Source organism: Pogoniulus pusillus, chromosome 18, assembly GCF_015220805.1.
Source record: "Pogoniulus pusillus isolate bPogPus1 chromosome 18, bPogPus1.pri, whole genome shotgun sequence".
In the NCBI taxonomy this organism is placed as follows: domain Eukaryota; kingdom Metazoa; phylum Chordata; class Aves; order Piciformes; family Lybiidae; genus Pogoniulus; species Pogoniulus pusillus.
The window spans coordinates 16,076,298-16,100,085 of NC_087281.1; the positions used below are offsets into that span (position 1 = coordinate 16,076,298).

The following is a 23,788-nucleotide window of genomic DNA, read 5'->3' on the forward strand; positions in this document are numbered from 1 at the left end:
GCTGCTCTTCCCTGAACTCATTCTAATCTAACAATACCTTTAGATGGTGTGGTGCATACACTGATCAGGAGGGTGATCTTGGTAAAGATGTGGAGGTTTCCCAACAGCCAGAATTTATTTGCAAAAGCAAACAGTGGAAGTTGTAGCCTCTGTTTAAATAAAGAATGATTCTTGCTAGTGCTAGAGAGCCTTCTGTGGTAGTTTGAGGGGTCCTGGGTTCCCTTAAGAAAACTAGAAATGAAGTCCCATCCCAGGGGACAAACCTGGATGTCCCAGAATATTGTAATGTTGTTATTCTGTTCTGCTTTCCGGTATCATAGCTTATAGAGCAGTGCCTGGCTGATACCACTGTCTTCTCTTCTCCTCCCTGCCTTTCCTCCCTTCACCTCTTTTCTCTGGGAAGAGCACACGTCCCTACTCATCTGACGGTTTGGGTTTGTGTGGGGGAGATGGCTTCTAGCTGGCAAGGAAATCTGAGCTGCATCACGCACTCTGCTGAAGCCTTGTAGGCATAAGCTGGAGAGGGCAGTTTTGGCCTATTCTCAGGACTGCTGAAGGTGGAGCGGGTGGAGGATTGTGGAAGGTTTTATCCAATAGGCTTGGCCTAGCTTGTGGATGTATTCATTCTACCTGATTGGTTTTTGCATATATGCACCTATAAATAGAATCTGCCTTTAAACTTCCAATCAGTGTGCAGTATCTTCATTCTTACTCTTCAAAAGGAGTATCATTTCTGTCCTCCAGTCCCAGGTAGCTCATGGCCCTAAACTGGGACACCTTCAGACACAAGAATCAAACACTAATAGATACTCCTTACACATAATGTAGTTGGCTACTGCAATACAACTACACACTGTACACATACAGTGAAGAAAATTAGTAACTGTTCTGACTTCTTAGATATCATTACTGTGCCTCAAGTATATACCCTAAACTAGCTACATTCACACACCATTTTGTGTTGAAAATAAGCCAGCTAACACAAAAACCCCACAGGCAATCCCATCCTGCTGCCACAGCTGCCTTCTACTACGTACAATTATATCTGTGCCTGCTCTGCCCTTCTTTCCTTGATTCATCTAATGAAGTTCTAAATGAAGCATGAATATTGTATGTGCAACATGCATAACAAAAAAAAACCCACAGAAGACACTTAGAAATTAATTACATGATTAAAGAATACCAAGCATCAGCTAGGAAACAGCTCCTCAAGATTTCAGCATCCCCATCCATAACTAACCTCGGCACATGTAATGCCTAACTGGATATTCTCCAAAAGATATTTTGAAGAGGCACAGACTAAACAGGAAAATATTTTAAGTCTTTCTTGTTCTACAGGGAACATGTGGGAGCTAGGTATTTTGATATTCTTCCTGCATGTTCTCTGACTGTGTGTTTTCCCCTGCTCTTCCTTGCAAATGAAGTGATACATTATGTATTTCTTCTGGCAGGCTGCTTTTAGCGTACTGCTGAGGTGTAACACAGCAGAGTTAAGTTACCAAAGAGCTTGATTCCTGCACACCAACGTGCAGACACCTGGAAGTCTTCACCTAGCCTGAGCTCATTACTGTTCTCTCTTTGTTTTTGGTGAAGAAGGACTTTGGCAGCTGCTCTCAGTTCCTAGAGGTATTGAGACTGCTGTCTGCTTTAGACACAGGATAAATGACATGATGGAGAGACAGCCCCTCTTTATCCTTAGAACGGAAGAATGAAACGCTAAGTCACTCAAGGTGCTTAATCTGAACAGGACTAATGGTGCATGAGAGAAATCCCAGTTTTGCTGACTCTTTTCTTTCTGTTTGCTCAGTCTATATTTTATTACCCTGCCTGAAGAGGTATGGTTGTGGGTTTGGCTTGTTGTTTCATTTAAAACTTGAGACACATGCCTCTATTACATACAGTTAGAAAGGCATCTACATCAATGTAACGCCAACCCTCAATCAGGCTGGACCTCAAAACGGGGAGGTAGTAACCTCCTGCCCCTGGTACACTCCAATTCAGAAGATTCTATGACCCTTTCCCCAAGCTCTACTTTAGCAGTATTGCCAGCACAGCTTTTCAGCTGCCACAGTGGAAAACACACATAGGAAAATCCAGAGCTGCACGATGCAAAAACTGTTTTTGGTTCACTTGTAAACAGAAACCAGTCACAGATGCAGAGAACACTGTCGTGATTCATTCATTTCCAAAGCAAACACACACTTCCTAATTAAGGGAGAGCAGATTTTTAGGGCCCTCAATTGAGATTACCGGTTTGAAATTGAAGTTAAGCAGCCAAAGACCAGAAATTATAGATTTCATGTTCTTCCTCTAGCCCTGTTTTTCCTCCTTGTGGGAAACCATTCTGAACAATGAAAAGAATCAAGGCTCCTGTGTGAATGCCCAGTTAAACTGTAGAAGGGAAAAACAGTGTGTGACCAGATAACTAAAAATAGGAAGGTAAGATGCTGAAAGCAGAGGAATTCAGCCTAGTGCTTAAAAGTGACTTTGTAAACCACCAGGTTCTTCCAGGGCAGTGTATTTCCAAGATTTGAAATGGTGAAGAACATGCCTAGTCTGTGTGGGAGATAGATCTTGGTACTGGTGGGGGAAGCCGGCTCTAGCTTCCTGCCCCTGCAGGCAGCAATCCTGCTCAAAAGGAGGAGCAAAGGAAACCTTCTGAGGAAGAGTTTCAGGTCAGTCTTAGCTTTCACAGTTCTCTTGGAGCAGTCTTTGGCCAACACCCCTGCACAGCTTCACATTTCATGTTAGCTCTTCTGACTTCTTTTACTCAGGTTCAGCGACTCAGTATCTGCACATCCTTGTGTAACCCCTGTGGTGCCGCCAGAGCAGCCTAGGTTCACACAAGGACAAAACCTGTTAGAGGAAGGGCATGGTAATGCAGCATAGTTTATCTAAAGCACACCAGCCTTCCAGGGTTACCTGAAGACACAATCAACTCCCTAGTGTCAGCCCACCACCTTAGCAGGGCTCCATTAGGCACACAGGAGGTTATCTGCCCACATGGAGTCCATGAGGCTTCTGAGGTCCTCAGTTTACCTTGGACTCCTTTGTAGTTCACGTGGTTTGTCTGGCACCCGTGCTCACATTCACACACTGCATTGGGTTAGAAGGAATCCTCAAAGGTCATCTTGTCCAACTACCCTGCAGTGAGCAGGAACACCTCTAACTAGATCATTCTGCCCAGGGCCACACCTAATCTTTCATGTCCCCAGGGACAGAGCCTCAACCACATCCCTGAGCAATCTGTTCCAGTATTTTACCACTCTTATTATAAAGAACGTCTTTCCTATATCCAACCTAAATCTGCCCTGTTCCAGTTTAAAACCATTGCCCCTCATCACAGTGCTACAACTCCTTCTAAACAGTCCTGCCCAGGTCTGGTGAGGTTCAACTTTCACATGGCATGTCAAATACTATAGCTGTTCTTTCCTCAGGCACGTTGCCTTATTCAGTCCTACATGGCTTCTCATTCCAGGCCAAATAACAGTGTTCACATAGTGATAGTTTCTCTTCCCATAATATCTATTGTACCTGGAAATAATGTTCTGAAAACTGGAGAAATCTTCCTTACATACTGTGTCTGTGAGGACACAAACTAACTGCACATTTTCTCTTATTTTTGGAAGGGGGTATTCAGGACAACGGCTCTGCTAGCTCTAAATGAGAATTCATGGAACACATGAGATGCTGTGGGGCTCAGCCCCAGCTGAATCTAAAGACCTGTTGAGGGTCCTTAAGCAGACATGTCCAATCTATTCACAAAACGAACCAGCTGCAATACTAACACTAAAGAGTGTTAGAGCAACCTGCAAAAGGTCAATTTTCAGGTCCACCCAGTTACTTACAGAGTGATTTTAGAGAACACAGAGATGCCTTGACAGGTGGTACACTGTAATTTTCGAGCTTTGCTCTCAGATCCAATTGCAAAATGGCATTCACCTGGTCATGAACCAACCTAGCTCAAAGCCATCCCAAACCACTTTGCAACAAAACTATCCAGCTGTTCACTATTCACATTCCAGTTCATTAAGCCCATCTGCTTGGACATTGTTCTTTTTATCCAGCTAGCACATGAGAGGATCCTCGAACCACATGTTTTCATCAGTTGTCCTGAACTGGGGATAGTGATGATAGGGAGGGACCCAGCAGCGGGTGGCAACTGCATAAAGGGAAAAAAACCCCTACCCACAGAACTCACATTATTCAAATATGAAAATGAAGTGTCTTTCTTCTGCTTGTTTCAAATCCTACAGTAAACTCCCTTAAGACAAAAGGATGATCAGCCAATATGATTTTCTGTAAGCAGAATGCAAGTTAATGGAAATGCACTCGCTTCTCTTCTTCTACTGTGATGGAGACCATTTCAGCACTAGCATCTTGCATGATCTGACACAGGATGTTTTCTGTTGGAGGAGTCTTAAACATATTTGGGTTTTCTTTCAAACACAAGTTTTAAGGAGGCTGAACAGTTATAAGACCAACTTCATTTTTTTTTATGGTTATGGAGGGAATAAAATAATAACTAAGTATAACCTAAAGGATCTGTGAACCAGGCAAGTAATTCAAAATCCCCTCCTTCTGAAAAATCTTATGATACTGCAGGACAGAACTCCAAATTTCCTAACACCTATGTTTCATCATTCAAATAATGACACAAAGAATTAGATAGCTTTTAGGCAAGCAAACAAGTATCTGTAAGAAGGCAGAGAGCAGGTTCCCTCGTCTTCATCCCCTACTTCACAGTTATAATAGACAGAGAAGGTTTGTTGCTGGTTTTGCTGTTTAAATTCAAACGATCAGGGATCCTTACCTCGAAATTCCAACCCTCTGAGCTGAAAGGTGACCAGGCCGTTTCCAATTTCAATCAAGTGCACAAAGGCATTTAAATAATCCGATGCCAGAATAAAGCAGTCTCCTGTGTTGTAGTTTCCCCAGCGGCCCAGAATCAAATCTCCACAGAGAGACTCCTGCAGAGATCTTGTCAAATGCTCATAGAAAATGGAGTTGAGGTTATTGTCATCATTTCCTACAACCAGAGTACCACACATTCGTAAGGAATACCATTTACAATACAACAGGCCATTCTGAATAAAGTTTCATGTTCTTTTTTCATTCCTGCACAGAGCTTCTTCCTCTAACAGGATGCTATCTTCCTGATATGTTTTACAATCTGCATCTCCTCAGTGGTTTTTAACCCCTCAGAGAATCGGGCCTGGAACTTGTTTAATATGAACAATATAAACAGAAGATCAGATTAGTAATAACATGTATTTCAGACTGAATTAAATCACCTCTGTGTTTTACAACAGTAAGAGGTTTCTGGCTCCACTCTAAGTCTCTGCAAGGCTAACTTAATGTTTACATATTGATCTTGATTTTAAGATGCCAGATAGCATGATTACTTCAGTACATAAGCTTCAATTTGAATATTACTTCTAAGATTCATTTTTAGAGCACATCTTCCAATGATTTTACTGGGACTTCTTTCTTCTGGTCCTGCAGGAATCTTTAAGGGCTTTGCACATGAAATATTTGTTGGGACTTAGGATGAGGATCACAGAATCATAGAATAATAGAATCAGTCAGGGTTGGAAGGGACCACGAGGATCATCTAGTTCCAACCTCCCTGCCATAGGCAGGGACATCCCACCCTAGACCAGGTATTTTAAGAGTTCATTTGGTATATTGCAAACATGCATCTTTTCACTTTCTCAGGCAAAGCCTTCATGGTGTAAACACACAAGCAAAACACACAAACTCCTAGGCCATACCTGCATCCTTTTCAATCTGAATTGCCAATCTTGTGTTGGAATGGTCCGATCTTTTGGTGCTGGAAATAAAGACATGGTTTGCAGCCATTCTTTTTGGTTTGTTTGTTCATTTTTTAAATAATATCCCTCCCAAATTACATTTCCTTTTCATTCTGTGATTATAATTTTGCAGTTCATACTCTAATCTGTTCATCAATTTATTCCAAGTAAGCATATACAGTTACTTCGATTCATTACTTCTATTTCTACTGTAGGTTATTGGCACACAAAACAAAACCAGTCTGTGTCCTCTCCTTTTCCTCAAACTCCTTCTTCCCCATTTGCCTTCTTGTAGAGTCGAGTCCATTATGAATTTGGCATCTGTGATAACACACAACACTGTATGCCTAACTAATGGAACTGGCTCCAGAAGCACATCATCTGCCAGATGTCTCCAAAACAGTGAATAGAAAAGCTAAATCAGGCATTCTTCCCTTTTAAGCCTTAAGGAAAATAGCTGGACTTATGAAGTTTTCTTTGTGCAAAAATATTTCCATGGATGTAAAACATCTATGGGGGGGAAAAAAGGGGGGGGGAGGGAAATCATTGTTCTTGGTTTCATATAGCTAGGCAGCAATACAAGAGTCCCTGGCCATTCTTATTGACTGAAAAGGAGCAAATTACAGGGTCTTAGCCCATAGAGACAGTAATCCTGTCTACTTTATGAATGACACATTCCTCAGTATTTTCATTGCAGCAGTGGAATATAAATGGTACAGGAAAAATGGTGACAAAAGAGAAAGCAGGTAAAAGGTAGACTGAATTGAGCTTATACTCTTAGCTGTAACAAAAGATACTGACAAGTCAGAAAATAAGGAATGAGTAAATCAGTGTGGGCAAGAATGTGTCAAACAGAAGGAAGTGGTTGCTGTGATGACTAGGGATACTCAACACTGAAAGTCCAAAGCATGTCCCAAGCATCCTTCTTCCAAGTGGGTATAAATGAAAGTCTGGCTAACAGAATTGCTATAGTGAATCTAAATTTCCCTGAAATAATGCTCTGGCAGTGCTACTTTATACTCAACCACTAGAAGGTCTGCCAAACAGATATGTAAATATTATTCCTTGGAAAGTGGAGTCAAAGCAGAAAATCAGTAAAGACAAAGCCAACTGCCCCAAACACAAGGCACCATAAGGCTACATGTGACAGTGGTGAGACTCTCATTTGTTCAACAGCCTGCAAATGAAGGAGAGAAGTGCAAAGGCATCACTTCTCCTAGCACAGGAGCTGAGGGAGTCACCCAGGCATAGTTTTCGTTATGTTCTTTGTTGAACTGTGATGAGATTGGCATGACCAGGTAGAACTGGCTCGTATCTGTCTCATCAGGGAACAAAATACACAGTAAAGCTTTTAACCATGGACAGTTGGTGACTCAGTGTACAAGCCAGAATTTAGAGAACTTAAGACCTGCCACAAGGAAGACTGCAGCACGGAGGGTGTAAGTCATATGGAAGGCTTTAAAACAGCTTACATAACACTGAAAATGGATGAAGTAAACACTGGGTAATGTCTCTGAAGCACAGCAAAGTCTCTCTGAGAGTTTATATGTCCCTACTTCACTATTGGCCCCTAGAATTCCATGTTACAATGTAAGAGTTATGTAGAACTTTGGAATTTCCTGTGCTGAAGCTACAAGCTCACGGTGAAGTCATCTGTGAGGAGGATGCCACTGATGACCCTAATGTTAGAAAGCCTTTTATCCAGCCTCAACAGCCTCCCTCAGAAAGCTATGGGAAACTGATCAACAGAAAAACTGCATACAGGATACTGCATAAACTGTATACAGGATACTGCATACACTATTACTTTACTTCTGCTACGTACTAGCAACTGATTTTTGCCAGTAATATAGATGGAGAGAATATGAGTCTTAACTAAAATCAACTGTAACTAATTGCAATATATAGATAATTGCACATTATAGGTCTATTTTATATATATATATAAAAAATGTGTTTTTCATATGTGTACATATATATATATACACACACACACTAGCATTTTATTTGATGTATTATTTATCTTCATGTCTCTGGATGGCTTAGCTTATTGTAACTGCAATTTCCATTTCCCATGCAACAGAAAATGGCAACAGGGACAGCCTTCTAAGCAGTTCAGAATATGAAGAATGATTTTATTTCAAAAAGGTTGTCAGAATCCTTCTATCCTGATCTACATCTTCCCACACCTGTGCCATATGCAAGAGTAAGCAGAAAGATTAGGTTATGGAAATCAATCAGGTTTCTATTCTCAGCAGAGAAATGCTGCTGATTTCTAAATGCGTGTTTTAAGATTATGATACTCCTTATTAACTCCCAGTCCCTCTGAAATCAGTGTGGCAGAATGAAGTAGAAGTCAATACTATTCTTTACCCTCATTTTTTACCAACCTACAAAGCATTTCTGTTCATTTTGCATACTGAGACCCATACAAATCAAGAAAGACTTCAGAAAATTTTAATCTACAGTAAGTTGGAATCCCTTTGCCCAGCATGCAGCTCTGGTTCCATTTCTTTTTTTTTTTTTTCCCCCCTTTCTTTCTTTTTTTTATTCCAATTTGAGAGAAAGATGCATGAAACAATCAAGTAAAATCATGAGTGCTTCAGAACACTCCAAGAGAGATAATGCAGCATGACTAGGAAGAAGGGAAGGAAACAAAACATTTCTCACAAACAAAACCACACCAGGGTCCATTTGGCTTTATCTTCCATTCCAAGCACAGTAATGACTGCTTAAGCAGATAAAAGATGGGCCTCAGCGCATGAAAAACAGGAAAGGATTTACCTTTTCAGACACTACCAGACAAGGTTAAATCCTTACACAGATACTCTGAAGTATAATTTTAATCTCTTTCTAAGATGGAGGGTAATAAACTTAGTAAAACAAGCTTCTGTCCAGAAATTGAGTGTAGTTGAATAAATTCAATCAGGTAACCCGTTCTGGACTTTAAAAATCTTCCACAATTGCCAGCAAACAAAGCTATGTTTGTACCTTCTTGAAGGCAATGGGAATTTGCATAGCATTAAACTACAATATACCGCACCTAATAATCACACCAGTCACACCTTTACTCCTGGGCTATGCTGTCAACTAGGACTTCTCAAAGTGGATGATTTAAGCTTGCTTCCAATGGCCTCTTACTTTAAGTTTTGTTGTTTAACTCCCTTAAGGTGATACTAATATCCTAACTAAGAAATTCCCATAGAGGTGTGCCCTAAGGTAGAACCTCTAGGCAGAGCTGTGTGATAAGGCCATGGTTATGCAGAATATCTTTGGGAAAAAAAAAGTATCCACCTTTCTTCTAAGCTTTCTGTTATCTTGTGTTTGAGAAGGTTGGGTCAGCCTTTTTCTTCTACGTCAATTTTCTCCTTCCAAAAATGGCCCTGATTATGAAGTGAGAGGTCTGTGGAAGTCAATGTCTATCACCTCTTAGGAAATTGTGCTTCTGGGGGCTTGTCAAATGTTACCTTTTCAAATCATGCCACCAGTTAGATAATGAAAATCTACCAAAGGCCTTTATTTCTATCCTTTTCCCTCTTTCCTCCACTTGAGGGGTGGGAATTTCCTGGCTTGGTAGGAAAACTTAGAGATCGTTATTCTAGGAACAGAAATTGATCAGCCATTTAAGGATGGGGTAAAACTTCTACTAGGGAGATTTCTGCATGATAGGTATTTAAAGCCACTTGAAATGTCATTATTTTCCATTTCCTGCATTATTTTTTCCCTTCCATTTCTGAAATAGAGTAATACACTAATGCCCTTTGGATTTTCTCCTTTATTTTGGTTGGTTGGACTGGATGATCTTGGGGGTCTTTTCCAACCTTGTTGATTCTATGGTTCTGTAATTAGCTCAGTCATTGGATTTCTTCCTGATTTGCATTATTCTAAACAAGCTGAGTGCAGGTCCTTCAGCACCTGCCCTAGTGAGCAAGCAATTGTGTTTTAATATCTTCAGCAATTCTAAGGCAAACGTCCTGCTTAGTTTCTGAAATATCTATGGCATGCTTTCAATCCAGCGCTTACATGGGCACTGACATAATCCACTGGTTTGCACAGCCACTCTAACTATTGCTTCCCTTTGCAAAGGATGAAGTAATTTCCCATACTTCCTTCATCCAAAAACACTGCCTTGTTTTTCAGCCTGGAAGTACTTTCTTCTCCAACTTTACTCTCCCAATCCCCTTAGAAAGGTAGAAAAGAAAAAGATTGAGGTGGATTCAGGCAGCCTGAGGAGCATACAGTGGGTAGTGAGTATAAGGCCAATTAAGGAGAAAAAAAATTAAATCACTGCTGTGATTAATTCCAGAAGTTAAAAATAAAACTGCAGCTGTTGCATCTGCCTTACTGTTACTGTTTGCTCCACAATACAATTTCAAGATTTCCAGGATTCTTGCTGTGAGAGAATCTCTACTTTGAAAGAGAACAAAACAAAGAAAAGCAGTTTCCCTCTGGGGGATGCAACAATGCTTTTCTAGGCTAGATCCAAAGGGGATTTTTTTTTTGTCTGCATCCAATGAATTTTAATTTGTATTTTCATGACATCTAACAGGCAAATCTAATAGAAAGAAACTTTACTGTGCCACAGTCTCACAATTATTCATGGGAGTCTGGGGGGGGGGGAAGTATTTTCAATATTTCTGTTGAATATTTTACACTACCTGCACTGTAAATGGAAAGCTTAGTGTTAAAAACACAGTAGCAGTAGTAGGCTATGACAGTGAGACAGGAGGGAGAATGAGAAGATGGCAGAATAAGCAGGCATCCATGAATATTTGAAGGACACCAGAGGCAAAACCAGTGGTACTAATATGAGGTATAAGGATGCCCGAGTAGTGTTAAATCAATTTGATCTGAAGCACAGAATGATTTCAGTATGACTGTAACAGCAAAGGCTGACAACCCCTTTGTGCATAAGCATGGCCAGGCTTTCTGGGCAGCTGCATGGTTTAACTCATGTTAATAAAGATCTCTTAAAAGTGAGATTTTCATTGCTCTGATTTTCATTTTTCATGCTTCCTTTCTCCCCTTCTTCTCTGACAACTCCAGTGTTTCATCTAACACTAACAAAAAATGGCTTTGACTGCGTGCTAGGAAACAGGGGGAGAGTCAAGGAATAAAAAGTTCCAGTTGTTAAAGACAGTGCTATGGAAAGATGTGTTTAAAACAAAGGAAGATCTTCTCATCAGAAATGTTTCCTGTTCTCAGAATTTCTTTATTTTGTTAAAGAGGATTCTATAACCCATATCAAGAGTTTCTTGACTTGGACTTCTGAGGGTTCTGTGGTTTTGTTTTATGGGGTGTTTTGTTTGTTGTTGTCTTTCAAAAGTAACTGTAAAAATCAGAACTGCAGCCATTTGCTGACACACAACTGAGGATGTTTATTTAGTATATTCTGAAGATGAGGTTTCTGTGCTCCTGCAGCATGAGCGATGCAAATGAGAGGTGTGAATCTGAGATCAAAAGCTGAGTGCCCAAACACGGATTAAACAGCCTACCTAAGTACTTTGATAGTCAAAGGTTTAGTTAGCTCTTATTTGTAAGCCAGGTCATTTAAGCATTCCTTTAAAATATTCAGTAATACTTTACCAAAATAGCATCAACATCTCTGCTTTTGCCTTATTTTCCTAGCTTGCTGCTAATTTCTTTTCCTATGTCTGAGTATACTTTCTCTTTTAAGAAGGAATTTAATTACCATCTACAGATATTGTATTCTAAGCAATAAAAGAAGCTTTGTAAATGGAAGGATTATGGCAACTTCATGGTGATATTTGTGCCTGCTTTTGTGTTACTGAAAAAGAGCTGCGACCCTGACAGCCCTCTAAGGATGGGGCTTAGCACAGCACGCTGCATCACAGTTGTACGTCGCTGTCTGCAGTCCACTGAGGCACTTTGAAATTTAAAAGCAAATGTGTTAATTACACACAAACCCACACATTTAAATAGTGCAGGTGAGTGTTATTTTTCTGTTTTTCCCACTGTGAGCCAAAACAAACATTATAGGAAAGATGCTGTGCTCTGCAGGACTACTTCACTGCTTGGCAATGAGTGAAAAAAAAACAGGCGTGAGAAACTAGAGACTAGAAAGGAGATGATGAGAAATGCCCTGGTGAAGTGTTCACCAGGAAAAGAGAATGAGATCAAACAGTAAAAAAAGAAATTCCCAAAGTGTTGGGGGTGATGCAGCAAACAAGGCCAAAACATTTACCTCCTTCACAGAGAGAGATGGACATTGTTTAAAATCATAAAAGGCAGAAAGGACAGCAAGGCATCTGCAGAATTCATTCTTAATGTATTTCCTTGTTGATAACAAAGTCCTCTTGTTCTTTTTCAGTGGGTAATTATAAAATAATATATATATATACTTACAGTATTTTAACTGTCACTTTTACAACTCAAGGTGACTGCTTAAAAAAATAGAATTAGGAGGCAGTGATGGCAAGAAAATATAAGGACACACAAGAACAAGACAAACACTGGTGAATGATGTCTTGCAAAGCAAGTCTATATCAGAAATACTAGTTCAGCTCACTGTAGGGATTTATGTGTATATATTTCTCACCAGAAGATGGAGGGAGGCAAAATGGAAGATGATCAAGCCTTTTTGGTGTCATAAGCCTGCAAGTGCAGCATCAAATAATGCTACACTGAAGAACAAGAGAAAAACAATCTTCCAGCTGCTGTGCAATTGCACAAAATCCAATCTGAAACAGGGATGACTTTTAATATCTCTGTTTTTTTCATTTCAAGGATTGTTGAGAGTGTTAATCATTTATAGCAGCTTTCACGGTTTCTACCGTACTCTTCAGACTGAAAAATCTCTGGTATTTTGGGAGCAAACACCATGAGTCAAAGGATTGTAAAATAAAATGAAATAGAATAAAACTAGCCCTGCATTCATCCAGTATTTACCTAGTCTCAACTAGGACAAAGCTTCAGAGGCAATTCTCAGTGGCAAAAGTGACATAATTCTGCATTTTGCATTATCTCAGAAAGGAGCAAAAGAGATTTTATATTTTGCTCTTATAAGCCCTGAAGCAATCTGGGCCCAGTACATACCCCTGTACAACAGGAGACAACCAGAGACTGAGCAAACTGAAGCAGCAGGGAATAACTCTTGCTATCTGTACACAGATTACAGATCACCTCAGTTAAAATTATTATACTTGCTGAGATCACAGAGGAGATGTTTGGCTTTCCTCTTGTATTCATGTCTTGACAAAAATTGCTTGAGTAAGCATCCTCTTCAAAGGAAGGTCTGAGTTTAGTGCTCTGAACCTCAGCTTGCCCCTAAATGTCTGATTCGGTTAAATCTAAACCAGCTGATCTAAAGTATCTAAATGAATGGGATGCAAGCTTGCTGAGAACACCAATCCTTATGGAAATACAGTCAATGCATTTCAAAAGGTTTCTAACACTCAACGTGACAGAAATTTCATGAGTTTACCTGATCATATTAGATTTACATAATTTGGAAGCTAATCATGAGACAAACAGTGAATACATTTTTAGTGCCACACAAAGTCCTTAAAATATTACATGCTTCTTATGTCTGATTTGAGTTCATTCTCATCTTTCTCATATCCTGTTGCCGCCTTCCTTTCCAATTCTCTTTAAAAGTTCCCTTCTCTCATGTTCATAATTGCTTTCCCTCTACAGCTCTGAATCTCCTACTTATCAGTATCTGTTGCATTATCCTGTCAGATTTTTCACTGCATGTCGTTGCCTTTTTTTGTCTATCCCTTTCCCTCTCATTTATCCCACTTGTGGTTTTGGTCTCTGCTTGTGTTCCTGCCTGGTCTCAGCATGCATTCCCTCTCTGATGCCTCCCTTCTGTCTTTATTCTGTCCTCTTAGAACGATTCAGTGAATACAGAGCTGTGAATGCATCTTTAACTCGGCAGGGAACTACCAAGTGTACTGAGTCAGAATGCACTCCCAATTAATTATCACACATATGGCTCCTATTCAATTAGCCTCAATTTGTTTTCTTGACAGCCAGGGGTAAAATTTGAGAAGAGATGTTACCAGTTAAAGAGATACTGCCAAACAGTTAAAATATAACTTTGAATTTTGTATAGCCTCCCTCAAGTGTGAAACCCTTGGCAACTCAGGAAACATTTCAATACCAGATCTATTTGATTAAATGTGCCTGGTTTTCCTTGTTAATCCCCTTCCAGGCAATTCTCACATTTTCCAGTTCAGTGTGACTCCACATATGGAGTCAAGTGATGAGGTGAGGGCTGGATTAGAGAGATGTGCATACCTCTCTGCTACAGCAAGTGGCCAAAGAGGCATGCACGGGGTCACTTAAATGTGTATGTGATACAGGTCCACTTAATCCAGTTCAAGGTACTGAGGGTAATGTCATTCCTAGGGCTTTCTTTAGCCTGCAGTTTTACCTGAAAGAACATTTCCCACACCTGAATGCTGTGGCTTTGCCATTCCCCAAAGCTCTGCATACCTGCTGAAAAGGATTAAAGACTCCTAACCAGGCAAGTGTTACAGGTACAAGCCCATGAGCTGTACTGGTGTGGTGCAATGTAAGCATGAATAGCAGTTGGGCACTACAAAAGAGGAGATGGAGAAGGGTTTTGAGGAGAGAGTCAGATGACTAAGTCTAACTAATAACATGGAACTTCAGAGGGCTCACAAAGAACTAAGGATAAAGAGCAAAGATGTTTCTTGCTCTTCAAAGGTTTTAGTTTCCTCTCTTTTATCCCCCAATGCCAGAAGGATGGCCAGACATGCACCAGGAGAAGAGAGCACAACTTCCTAAAGACCATATTACACTTGTTGTCCCTCCCCACCCCAAATCATCTGCATTAGGAAATATGTGTGTTATGAGAGAAATTCATTGAAGGAAAAATAGCAGCAATTTGCTATACATTTCAGCTTTTGCATCACTGCCAGCCACGGAGTGCCATTACATTACATACCCCAGGGCACCCAAGCCAGGCCCTAAGCAGCCCTCTGTACCAGTCTAGACTGGATAATCAGGAATCTAAATCCCTTTGAAGTCTCCAGAAAGGCTCTCACCAAATTCCAGGCAGTGGACCAGGCAGTCCTTTGATTTGAAGACAATACACCAAAATTTCAGACTAAAAACTGTTCATTCATTGGTCTTACTTGTTTTGCCTTGTAAGTCTAAGGCATCAATGATCATCCATTTGGGTTCTATCTACATGCTAATACTTAGTCATACTATTTTGCTGAATTCTACATTAACTTAACACTCAATAAAAGCCAGGAGGAGCCCTGAGGCCAGCTCTGTGAGATCTCTTTTAAAAGAGCCAATGCCATCAAAGAGGCATCATAAAACTAAGTAATAGCTGATACCAAAGGAACCAGAACCTTAGTGCACTCTGGAGTCAAGTCATGCAATTGCAACAGAGTGCTTCTTTCTGATCAGTTCAGAAAAAAAACAGTATACAAATAGAAACAACCTGAGAGAAACATGGAAATTAGCAGAGAAACAGTTCAGAAGGAACTAAACCAGATGCAATTAACAGCTCTAACTTGTGACAGAAATGTGGCTTTCATGCCAGGTGGCTAGACGTATTCAGGACATTACTGAACTAACCTGCTGTAGTTCTTCTGTAAACACCACCACTATGGAATCATAGAATCAAGCAGGTTGGAAGAGACCTCCAAGGTCATCCTGTCCAAACTAGCACCCAGGCCTGTCCAATCAACCAGACCATGGCACTAAGTGCCTCAGCCAGGCTTTTCAGCACCTCCAGGGACGGTGACTCCACTGCCTCCCTGGGCAGCCCATTTCAATGCCAATCACTCTCTCTGGCAACAACTTCCTCCTAACATCCAGCCTAGACCTCCCTGGCACAACTTAACAGTGTGTCCCCTTGTTCTGTTGCTGGTTTCCTGGAAGAAGAGACCAACCCCACCTGGCCACAGCCTCCCTTCAGGTAGTTGTAGACAGCAATGAGGTCACTCCTGAGCCTCCTCTTCTCCAGGCTAAACAACCCCAGCTCTCTCAGCCTCTCCTCACAGGGCTGTGTTCCAGGTCTCTCACCAGCCCTTCTCTGGACACAACAGAGGACTTAAAAACTTGTGAAAAAGAAAAAACAAAGCAAGAAAAGACTGGAGGGAGGGGCTTGAATCACCCCTAAAAAAGGGAACCTGAAAGGTATGCTTCTAAAGAAGGCATACGGACAGTTATAGGTGAACAGCATTTTGTGTTTGGAGCAGGGTTTTTTAACAGCTACAACAGATGACCAAGCTCATGGGAAAACTAGATGCACTAGGATATGTTAAATATAAAGATCTGGAAGTGGAGTGCCTGTTATTTCATGGGAAAAAGGGAGGGAGCAGATGGGTACTTTTCACAACTCCTGTTGGCACACAGGTTCACAACGTGAGATCAACCCATATGACATCTGCACTGGGCAAACTCCATTCCACTTGCAGGCTGGCTGCAATGGGCAAGGAAAGTGACCTGGCAGGAAAAAAGAAAATGCCAGCTGTATTAGATCTGAGGTAAGGAAGGTTTTCCTCACCCCCATTCCCAGCTCTATTAACCTTACAGGTGGCTCTTTTCCAGACCACAATATCTGGAAGAATTATAGTGATACACTTTTTAAAGAGACAGGGAAAAGAAAAGCTTGCTCACATATTCAAATACAGAGAGGTGTCCTGTAATGCCCTTTGGAGATAACTGGCAACTTAATCACAGCCTCTTTAGAGACACCTACCTAATTCAGTTACACCATACTACCATTCACTCAAGACCCTTCAAAGCAAATGCAAGCTGTGCCTCAGCCCAAAACAGGCACTAAACCAGGTGACCAAGAAAGAACAGAAACAGGAAGAAGCAGGAGAGACAAGTGGCTTGTAGGCAGCAAAATCTCCAGACTCCTGGTGGCAATTTGCTATTTGCAGGGACAAGTCACAGCTGCAGCAGAGAACAGGCTGCTCAACATGATCCAGTGGTTAGACCCGCTGGGGAATGAAAGTAAGCTTCCTATTCTGTTCTGTCCATTGCTATATCCAAGATGTAGAGCAAGATAAGGGGAAGGGAAGGAGAAGGACAAAGCCAGACTGCAGCATGACAAAGTAGTTAAGAGAAAAAAGCAAAGCAAAGGAATGGAATAATAGGGTTTGAACAAACACTTTATACTTTAAAGTGCCTATACATTAAACAAGATTTACTGCTATTTCCTTTTCTCTCTCTGACATCAACAGACTAATCATTCCAACAGCTGTGAAAATAAAGACTAAAACAGAACTCTCAGAAATGGGAGGCAAGACTTGGGGCTAATGGCAGGGCAAAGCCAGTGCTGAATCAAGCCTTTTTTTTTCTTTTTTATCAGAGAAAATTGCTCTTAGTTGGACTCCCATGAGGCCACCAATTCATGAGCAGCAGGACAGCTCTCTGATTTTATACTCCTCTCTTTTCAACAACAATAGCAGCAAAACCTCAAAAAAAGTGGTGCCTAAGAAGCTGTTCTTTCTTACTCACTTACTGCCTTCTTTTTTCTGCTTCTTAGAGTCACCCTTCCCTTTCCCCTTTGAAAGATCCCTAGCCTCAGTAATGTATTGGTGTAGTAGACACTGCACACAGCGAGTATCAAAGTGCACACTATAAACAAACAGCATCTGCTGATTGCAGGGAAGAACACCCATGCTCTCTGCACATGCCACAAAAGCACAAACAGGCACAGTATGATTCCTGAATTCTGAAAAGCCTGCTAGGAATTTCACAGTTTGTTTACTGTCAAAATGAGCTTTTATTCCTTTTTTTTGTTGTTGTTGTTGTTTTTTTAACCCGCCTGAGTTCCTCCATCTCCTTGGAAAAACAAACAAGTCATCAGCTAAATGCTCTAAGACTTTCAGCTCCAGCTCACATCATCTAGGGTTCCTCAGAAACCAGAGGAACCAAACTCCTCTTTAGTCAGCAGAAAATGTGGGGCAGAAAGAAACACTGGAAATGGTACTCTCTACTTCTTAATGTCCAAAGCTTCAACACTGGATTCACTTCACAGAAAACAAACTGGATGTATTTTTTCTCGTTGAATTCCACACTGTTGGTCTTAAAGAGATGCAAAAATAAGTTTTCCTTAAGTGAAACATAGAAGAAACCACAGAATCAGCCAGGTTGGAAGATACCTCCAAGATCATCCAATCCAACCTAGCACCCAGCCCTAGCCAGTCAACTAGACCATGCCACTAAGTGCCCCATCCAGGCTTTTCTGGAACACTTCCAGGGACAGCAACTCCACCACCTCCCTGGGCAGCCCATTCCAATGCCAATCACTCTCTCTGGCAACAACTTCCTCCTAACATCCAGCCTAGACCTCCCCTGGCACAACTTGAGACTGTGTCCCCTTGTTCTGTTGCTGCTTGCCTGGCAGAAGAGACCAACCCCCACCTGGCTGCAGCCTCCCTTCAGGTAGTTGTAGACAGCAATGAGGTCCCCCCTGAGCCTCCTCTTCTCCAGGCTAAACACCCCCAGCTCCCTCAGCCTCTCCTCATAGGGTTTGTGTTCCAGGCCTCTCACCAGCTTTGTCGCCCTCCTGTGGACACATTCCAGTATCTCAACATCTCTCTTGAATTGAGGAGCCCAACAAAGTTTGCTTGACAGCAATAAAGTGTGCATATACTGAAGAACAGAAATGACACTCTAACAACCTAATTTGTAACTTGGAAATAAAACAACACCATAGTATTTTCATATTTAGACTGCTTGTAAAAATTGTTTTCAGCTAGTCCAGTTAAGAGACTAAATGATTAAAAACATAACAGGATTAACTACATCTACCTTCATATAAACCTAAAAGAGTATCTGTGCAGCTAACAGAAATGTGATAATTCAGTGTAGTTATCAATAAAGCAAGGATGTGTTTGAAGGTGAGTATGCAAAGCAGGCAAAACAAAAGCATCTATACGAAGCATACTGAAGGTGGATTCCCCCTAGGCAAAAGTTCCCGTCAACAGGCAACGAGTATGGAAACAGTAACACCCAAACCATCACATCTATTTAATACCATTCAAAGATTCCATCAAAACAAATGTAAAGCTGCCTGTGGGATCAGTGCTGCCATCCTGCCTTTCCACGACTTCCCTCAATTTAACTACTGCTAAATACAGAACTGGTTGAACCCAGATGTCAGAGAATTCTGCTAATATCTGGCTCCCCTCAAAAGGTTTCCACATCATATTCAGAAACAAATACATTTTTGACTTGGCTTTGTCTGAGTAATTTCTGTAGAGATGTAAGGACATGCTCACTTACTGACACAAGCAAAAATGAACCAAAATGAAACTCTTCAAACTAATCAGGGCCTTTTCAATGAAATACAGAATAATAAATCACTGTAATTTCCAGTTTTGAATTATTTTTTGATGCTCAGATACATCAGTGGCACTGATACAAGAAGTGTGTGGTAAGTGCCTAGTACTTCTCACTAGTCAAGTTCTGAAAACAACAGTTTCCATTTTGTGCCTCAAACCACTGTTCTGCAGCTGCACCAAGTTACTCCCGGGCTGTTTAAATGTCAGTAGGGGGTGAAAAATTCACTCACTGCCCACAGGACTCAAAAGATCCCCTCAAAGAATCACTGAATCCAGCCCCTAGCTTTGCAGACCTCTCATTCACCCCTTGCAAAAACTACCTCCATCTGGAATGGGGAGAGTGTTCCTGTCTCTAGCACTCTTGTTGGGAGCACAGTAGATCCCAGTTACCAAGAGCTTTCATATTCTACTGGGCAGAATGAGCTGAAGCTCCTTATTCAATCTTAACATTCTGTGTTTATGTCCTTGACAAAGTGAATGAACAGCACCTCACATGTGACAAACCCAATCAATTCTTAAGTCAAATTCCAGGATCAGCTACACAAAGAAATGACAATGCACACAATGTTTGTACGGCAACATTTGGTCAGGCCAGTATAAAATATATTTATGCAGCCTGACTTCTAGTGCCAAAAGCTTCACAGATTCAGCTGCTGACACAAGCTAGCAAAAGAAAAAAGGCTGAAAATTGGGAATGTTACTGATTCTTTTTTTACACACAGCTTTCTTACTGTATGTCTATACAATCCATCCAATGTGGCATCTCATTCGTAATGCACCAACAATTGTTTAAATACATTTTGAAAACCAACCCAATTAACCATCACATATTAAAATGTTAGAATCATGACTCTCATGCCCTGCCAACGACTTTAAGGATTACCTTGGGAAAGAAAAATATCTTCAGAAGTTATCTTAATGAAAGCAAACCTCTACCAATAGCATGTGTAGAAACATTTTTGAACAGTCTTACTTGTAGTTTTTCTCCCAGAACTTGATTGGTCTTGCGTACGATGCGATAAAGATGACACTACCAAGGAATGGACTCAGTGGTGTAGAGAAGACTGAAGTGGCCAGAGTTTGGAAAAAAAGCATAGCAGAGTCTGAAAACTGAGAGTTAAGGTAACAAATTGTTTCACTTTGCTTTTAAACCACTGTTGAAGCATCTCTTTGAACTATTAATTTTTACTTTTTTTCTTGTTATTTATTTTACTGAAGATGAGAGCAAAGTGGGGGTGGGGGGGAAGGGGGAAAAGAGGGGTGGGGAAAAGAAGAGTGGGGGTAAGAATGGAGGAGACAGGAAGTGTCATTTTGATAATTACCAGTATATTATCAGTGGCTCTTCAATGGTACACAGTTGTAATAGAGGTGACATATCTGAACAGAAGATTAGCAGGGTGAGCCTGTCTAATCTGTGCTCCAGACGCTGAGCGTAGGCATCAAACTGCCCTTTTTCATCTACCTAGAGTACCTTCTGTAACATGAAGTGCCCTTCCAGAGTCTAACACAGAGTTTAAAGCACAACTCCTACCAAAATACGATTTTCCTGGAAATTCTTCATCCTGTGCACCAGCATTTTGCTCCCAGTGTGTCTGCATAGTCCATTCTGTGAGTTTCTGCTTATTTTGGAATCACCTGATACGTGCAGAAACAACTGTGACTCTATAATCCAGATGTCTGGCTTAAAATCATGCTTTGGTGCTAATTCTTACTGACAATTTAATATTCTATGCAGAATGGTAAAAGGTTAAAAAATGTTCAGCATTGCATACTTTCTGAAATATATATGAAATGAGAAGGCGAAGACAGGGGGATAGTAAATGTCACACGAACATCGTAATGAATACCCAAATCCATATGTAAAGTCATATTTCACCTTGCTGGAAAGCCAAGGCCAATGGGATCCTGGACTGTATTAGGAAGAGTATATCCAGCAGATCAATGGAGGTTCTCCTTCCCCTCTACTCTGCCCTGGTGAGACCTCATCTTGAATACTGCATTCAGTTTTGGTCTCTCCAGTTTAAGAGGGACAGGGATCTGCTGGAGAGGGCCCAGCAGAGGGGTATGAGGATGATTAGGGGACTGGAAGGCATGGCTTATGAGGAGAGGCTGAGGGTCTTCTTAGTCTGGAGAAGACTGAGAGGGCATTTAATAAATGTTTATAAACTCCTGGGGGCTGGCCAGGAGGTGGGGGACAGTCTCTGCTCCCTGTGATAGGACAAGGAGCAATGGGTGTTGCTACAAAAGAGGTTCCACCTCAACACAAAGGAGAACTTCTTTACTGTAAGGGTCACAAAGCACTGGGACAGGCTCCACAGAGAGGCTGTGGGGTCTCATGCTATGAAGACTTTCAAGGCCTGTCTGGATGCATTCCTCTGTGATCTGTGCTAGATTGTGTGGTCCTGCTCTGGCAGAGGGGTTGGACCCAATGATCTCCTTGGGTCCCTTCCAGCCCCTAATATCCTGTGATCCTGTGAAGTCAGGAGATGGATAAGGATATTGAAAAAAAGATGCATGTTAAAAAGATCATGATTAGAAGAACCCAACAAGTGAAATGCTAGGCTTTAATTCTTCATTAATTCATACCACCTCCATGAAAACACCGGGAAAAAGGTTTCCAAGTTGACACAAGAGATCAATTCAACTCTCTTGAGAAGAAGGTGCTAGGAGGCATGAACTAAGGAGCCACTGCTGAAGTACAGCAATCAGGTGTACCTCAAATTAGAATGAAAGTCATATCACTTAGAAAAGTCTTCTCAACCACCCCCCTATAGCAATATCCTATGTGTGTGCTCCACATATCCTCTATTTGTTGCACCTTCCAGAGACTGTTGAAAAAACATTTTAACACATGTAAAATCGTTGTTGGTACAACAGCTCCTTAAAAAGGGTAGCTAGCCATGCTTTTAAAGCAATTTGCAAAACCTACAAACAGATATTTGCCTAAAGAACTCCCTCAAATCCATCAAAGTTATTAAAATGGAATGGTCTGGAATAGCATCTTCGAGCATAAGAGATACTGGAAAATGAGCTGTCCTCAGAGGCTGAAGTTCAAAAATCAACAAAGAGCACACAGCAGTAAGTACACACATCAAAAAAGTTAAACTGCCACATTCCTCTGTAGTGATAACCAGCACTGCCTGTGAAAGATGAACAACTATTTATGAGTGTCAGGTGAGAGAAGACAACATGGGAGCTGATGAGACAGAAAGAGAACAAGGAGTTAAAAAACAAACTTAGAGGTGTGCTAGTTTGAAGTTAGCTGGAATATCTTGGCAAGAAGAAATAGATTATAGGCTGTGAAAAGGAAACAGTAGTGATGTCTACTTCACTCATAGGCTTGCTGAGATGGCTAAAAACAAGAACACAAATATAGATAACAGAGTTTCTCTCTGGCTGCGGCTGCATGCACCTCTCTCCCTAACTTGCTGTCTGTGTAACTAATCCTTCTGCTTCCTAACCCCACTGGCTGATTCTCCGAACTCACCTCAAACGTAAGGCAAAGTCTGGGATAAGGTAGACAGGTGGAAGGTAGGTGGAAGTGTGGTTGCGAGTCCCTCCTGGGGACTCTGGTTTCTGGGAAGAGTGTTGTGTTTCGGTATTACCTTTTTAACTTGTATATTTCTGTCTATAGCTGTATATATTGTAAATATCTGCCTGTGTATTGTGCTAAACTATACATATAAAGCTTCAATTTCCAACTCAGCTGAGTCTAGTCTGGGTGATTTTCTTAAGTGTGTGGGGGTGTGCAGGTAACACCTAAACCATCACAACAGGCATAATTTCTTACTCTATATATCCCAATCCAGGTTTCCTGTGTAGCATCTTTGTTAGGTTATACTGTCTAGAAGCAAGCCTTGCTTTGTTGTGAATAATGGATTTTCTTTTTAAGCTAGTAAAAATCAACTTTTGAGGAAAAAAGAACTAAATCCTCTTCAACGTTAAATAAAACATTGTATCTGAGGATTAATTCCAATAGTTTAAAAAAAAACACTTAAATTCATATCAGCTTCAAAGCAAGCAACTGAAATGCTGACATTTGAAATATCTTCCATCCCTTTCCTTTAACACAGAACCATGCAGTAGAGGCCAACCCAAATCCTCTGTTTCTCAAAATCCACATTTTTAATCATGTCAGTTATGAATTTCTGGTGCAAGACCCTACATTTTCACCTGCTAAACTTCCTAAGTTTCTTGCCAGCCCACTCATTCAGCCTGTCCAGATCTTCCTGGAGAGCCACAAATAATTAACTGTGCAAAGAAATGGCAGTCTTAGCACCTCTGCCAACTGCAACACGCATTTATCATTACTGTTTGCAGAGTTATAGTAACAACCAGTAAACTTAGCATACAAAAAGGCAGAGTTACTGTTCTTGTGGGAGTAATAAGTTGGGCATTTAACCAGTATCTTAATTGCAACGTTGCCTTAAAAGACTGATTTGCATTTAGAAAGCATACTGTGAACATAAATAATAGAAACCTACTCTAGATCAGTTTAGCAACAATGGAGAAAAACTAAACCCTGCTTAACTACTTTAATTTTGCAAAGCTTAATTGGTACTTGTATCAAGAGCAAGGTTATCACTGCACAAAACAGTTGTGACTGAAGGGAAATTCACTGTAATATAATCTTGGCTGTTAAGTGTTTTGCTAAATAAGCTTACACAC

The 23,788-nt window shown here is 40.9% G+C and overlaps 1 protein-coding gene across 1 annotated transcript in view; it reads right to left on the minus strand.

Annotated features, from left to right (window-relative positions):
- The window catches only part of PCNX2 (pecanex 2), a 162,995-nt gene that overhangs the window by 40,495 nt on the left and 98,712 nt on the right, over positions 1-23,788 (minus strand). The window contains exons 23-25 of the mRNA XM_064158542.1: positions 20,094-20,222; positions 5,775-5,833; positions 4,814-5,029 (exon numbers count right to left, since the gene is read on the minus strand). Of these exons, the coding sequence (XP_064014612.1) occupies positions 4,814-5,029; positions 5,775-5,833; positions 20,094-20,222 (404 nt within the window). The remainder of the gene's footprint in view (positions 1-4,813; positions 5,030-5,774; positions 5,834-20,093; positions 20,223-23,788) is intronic.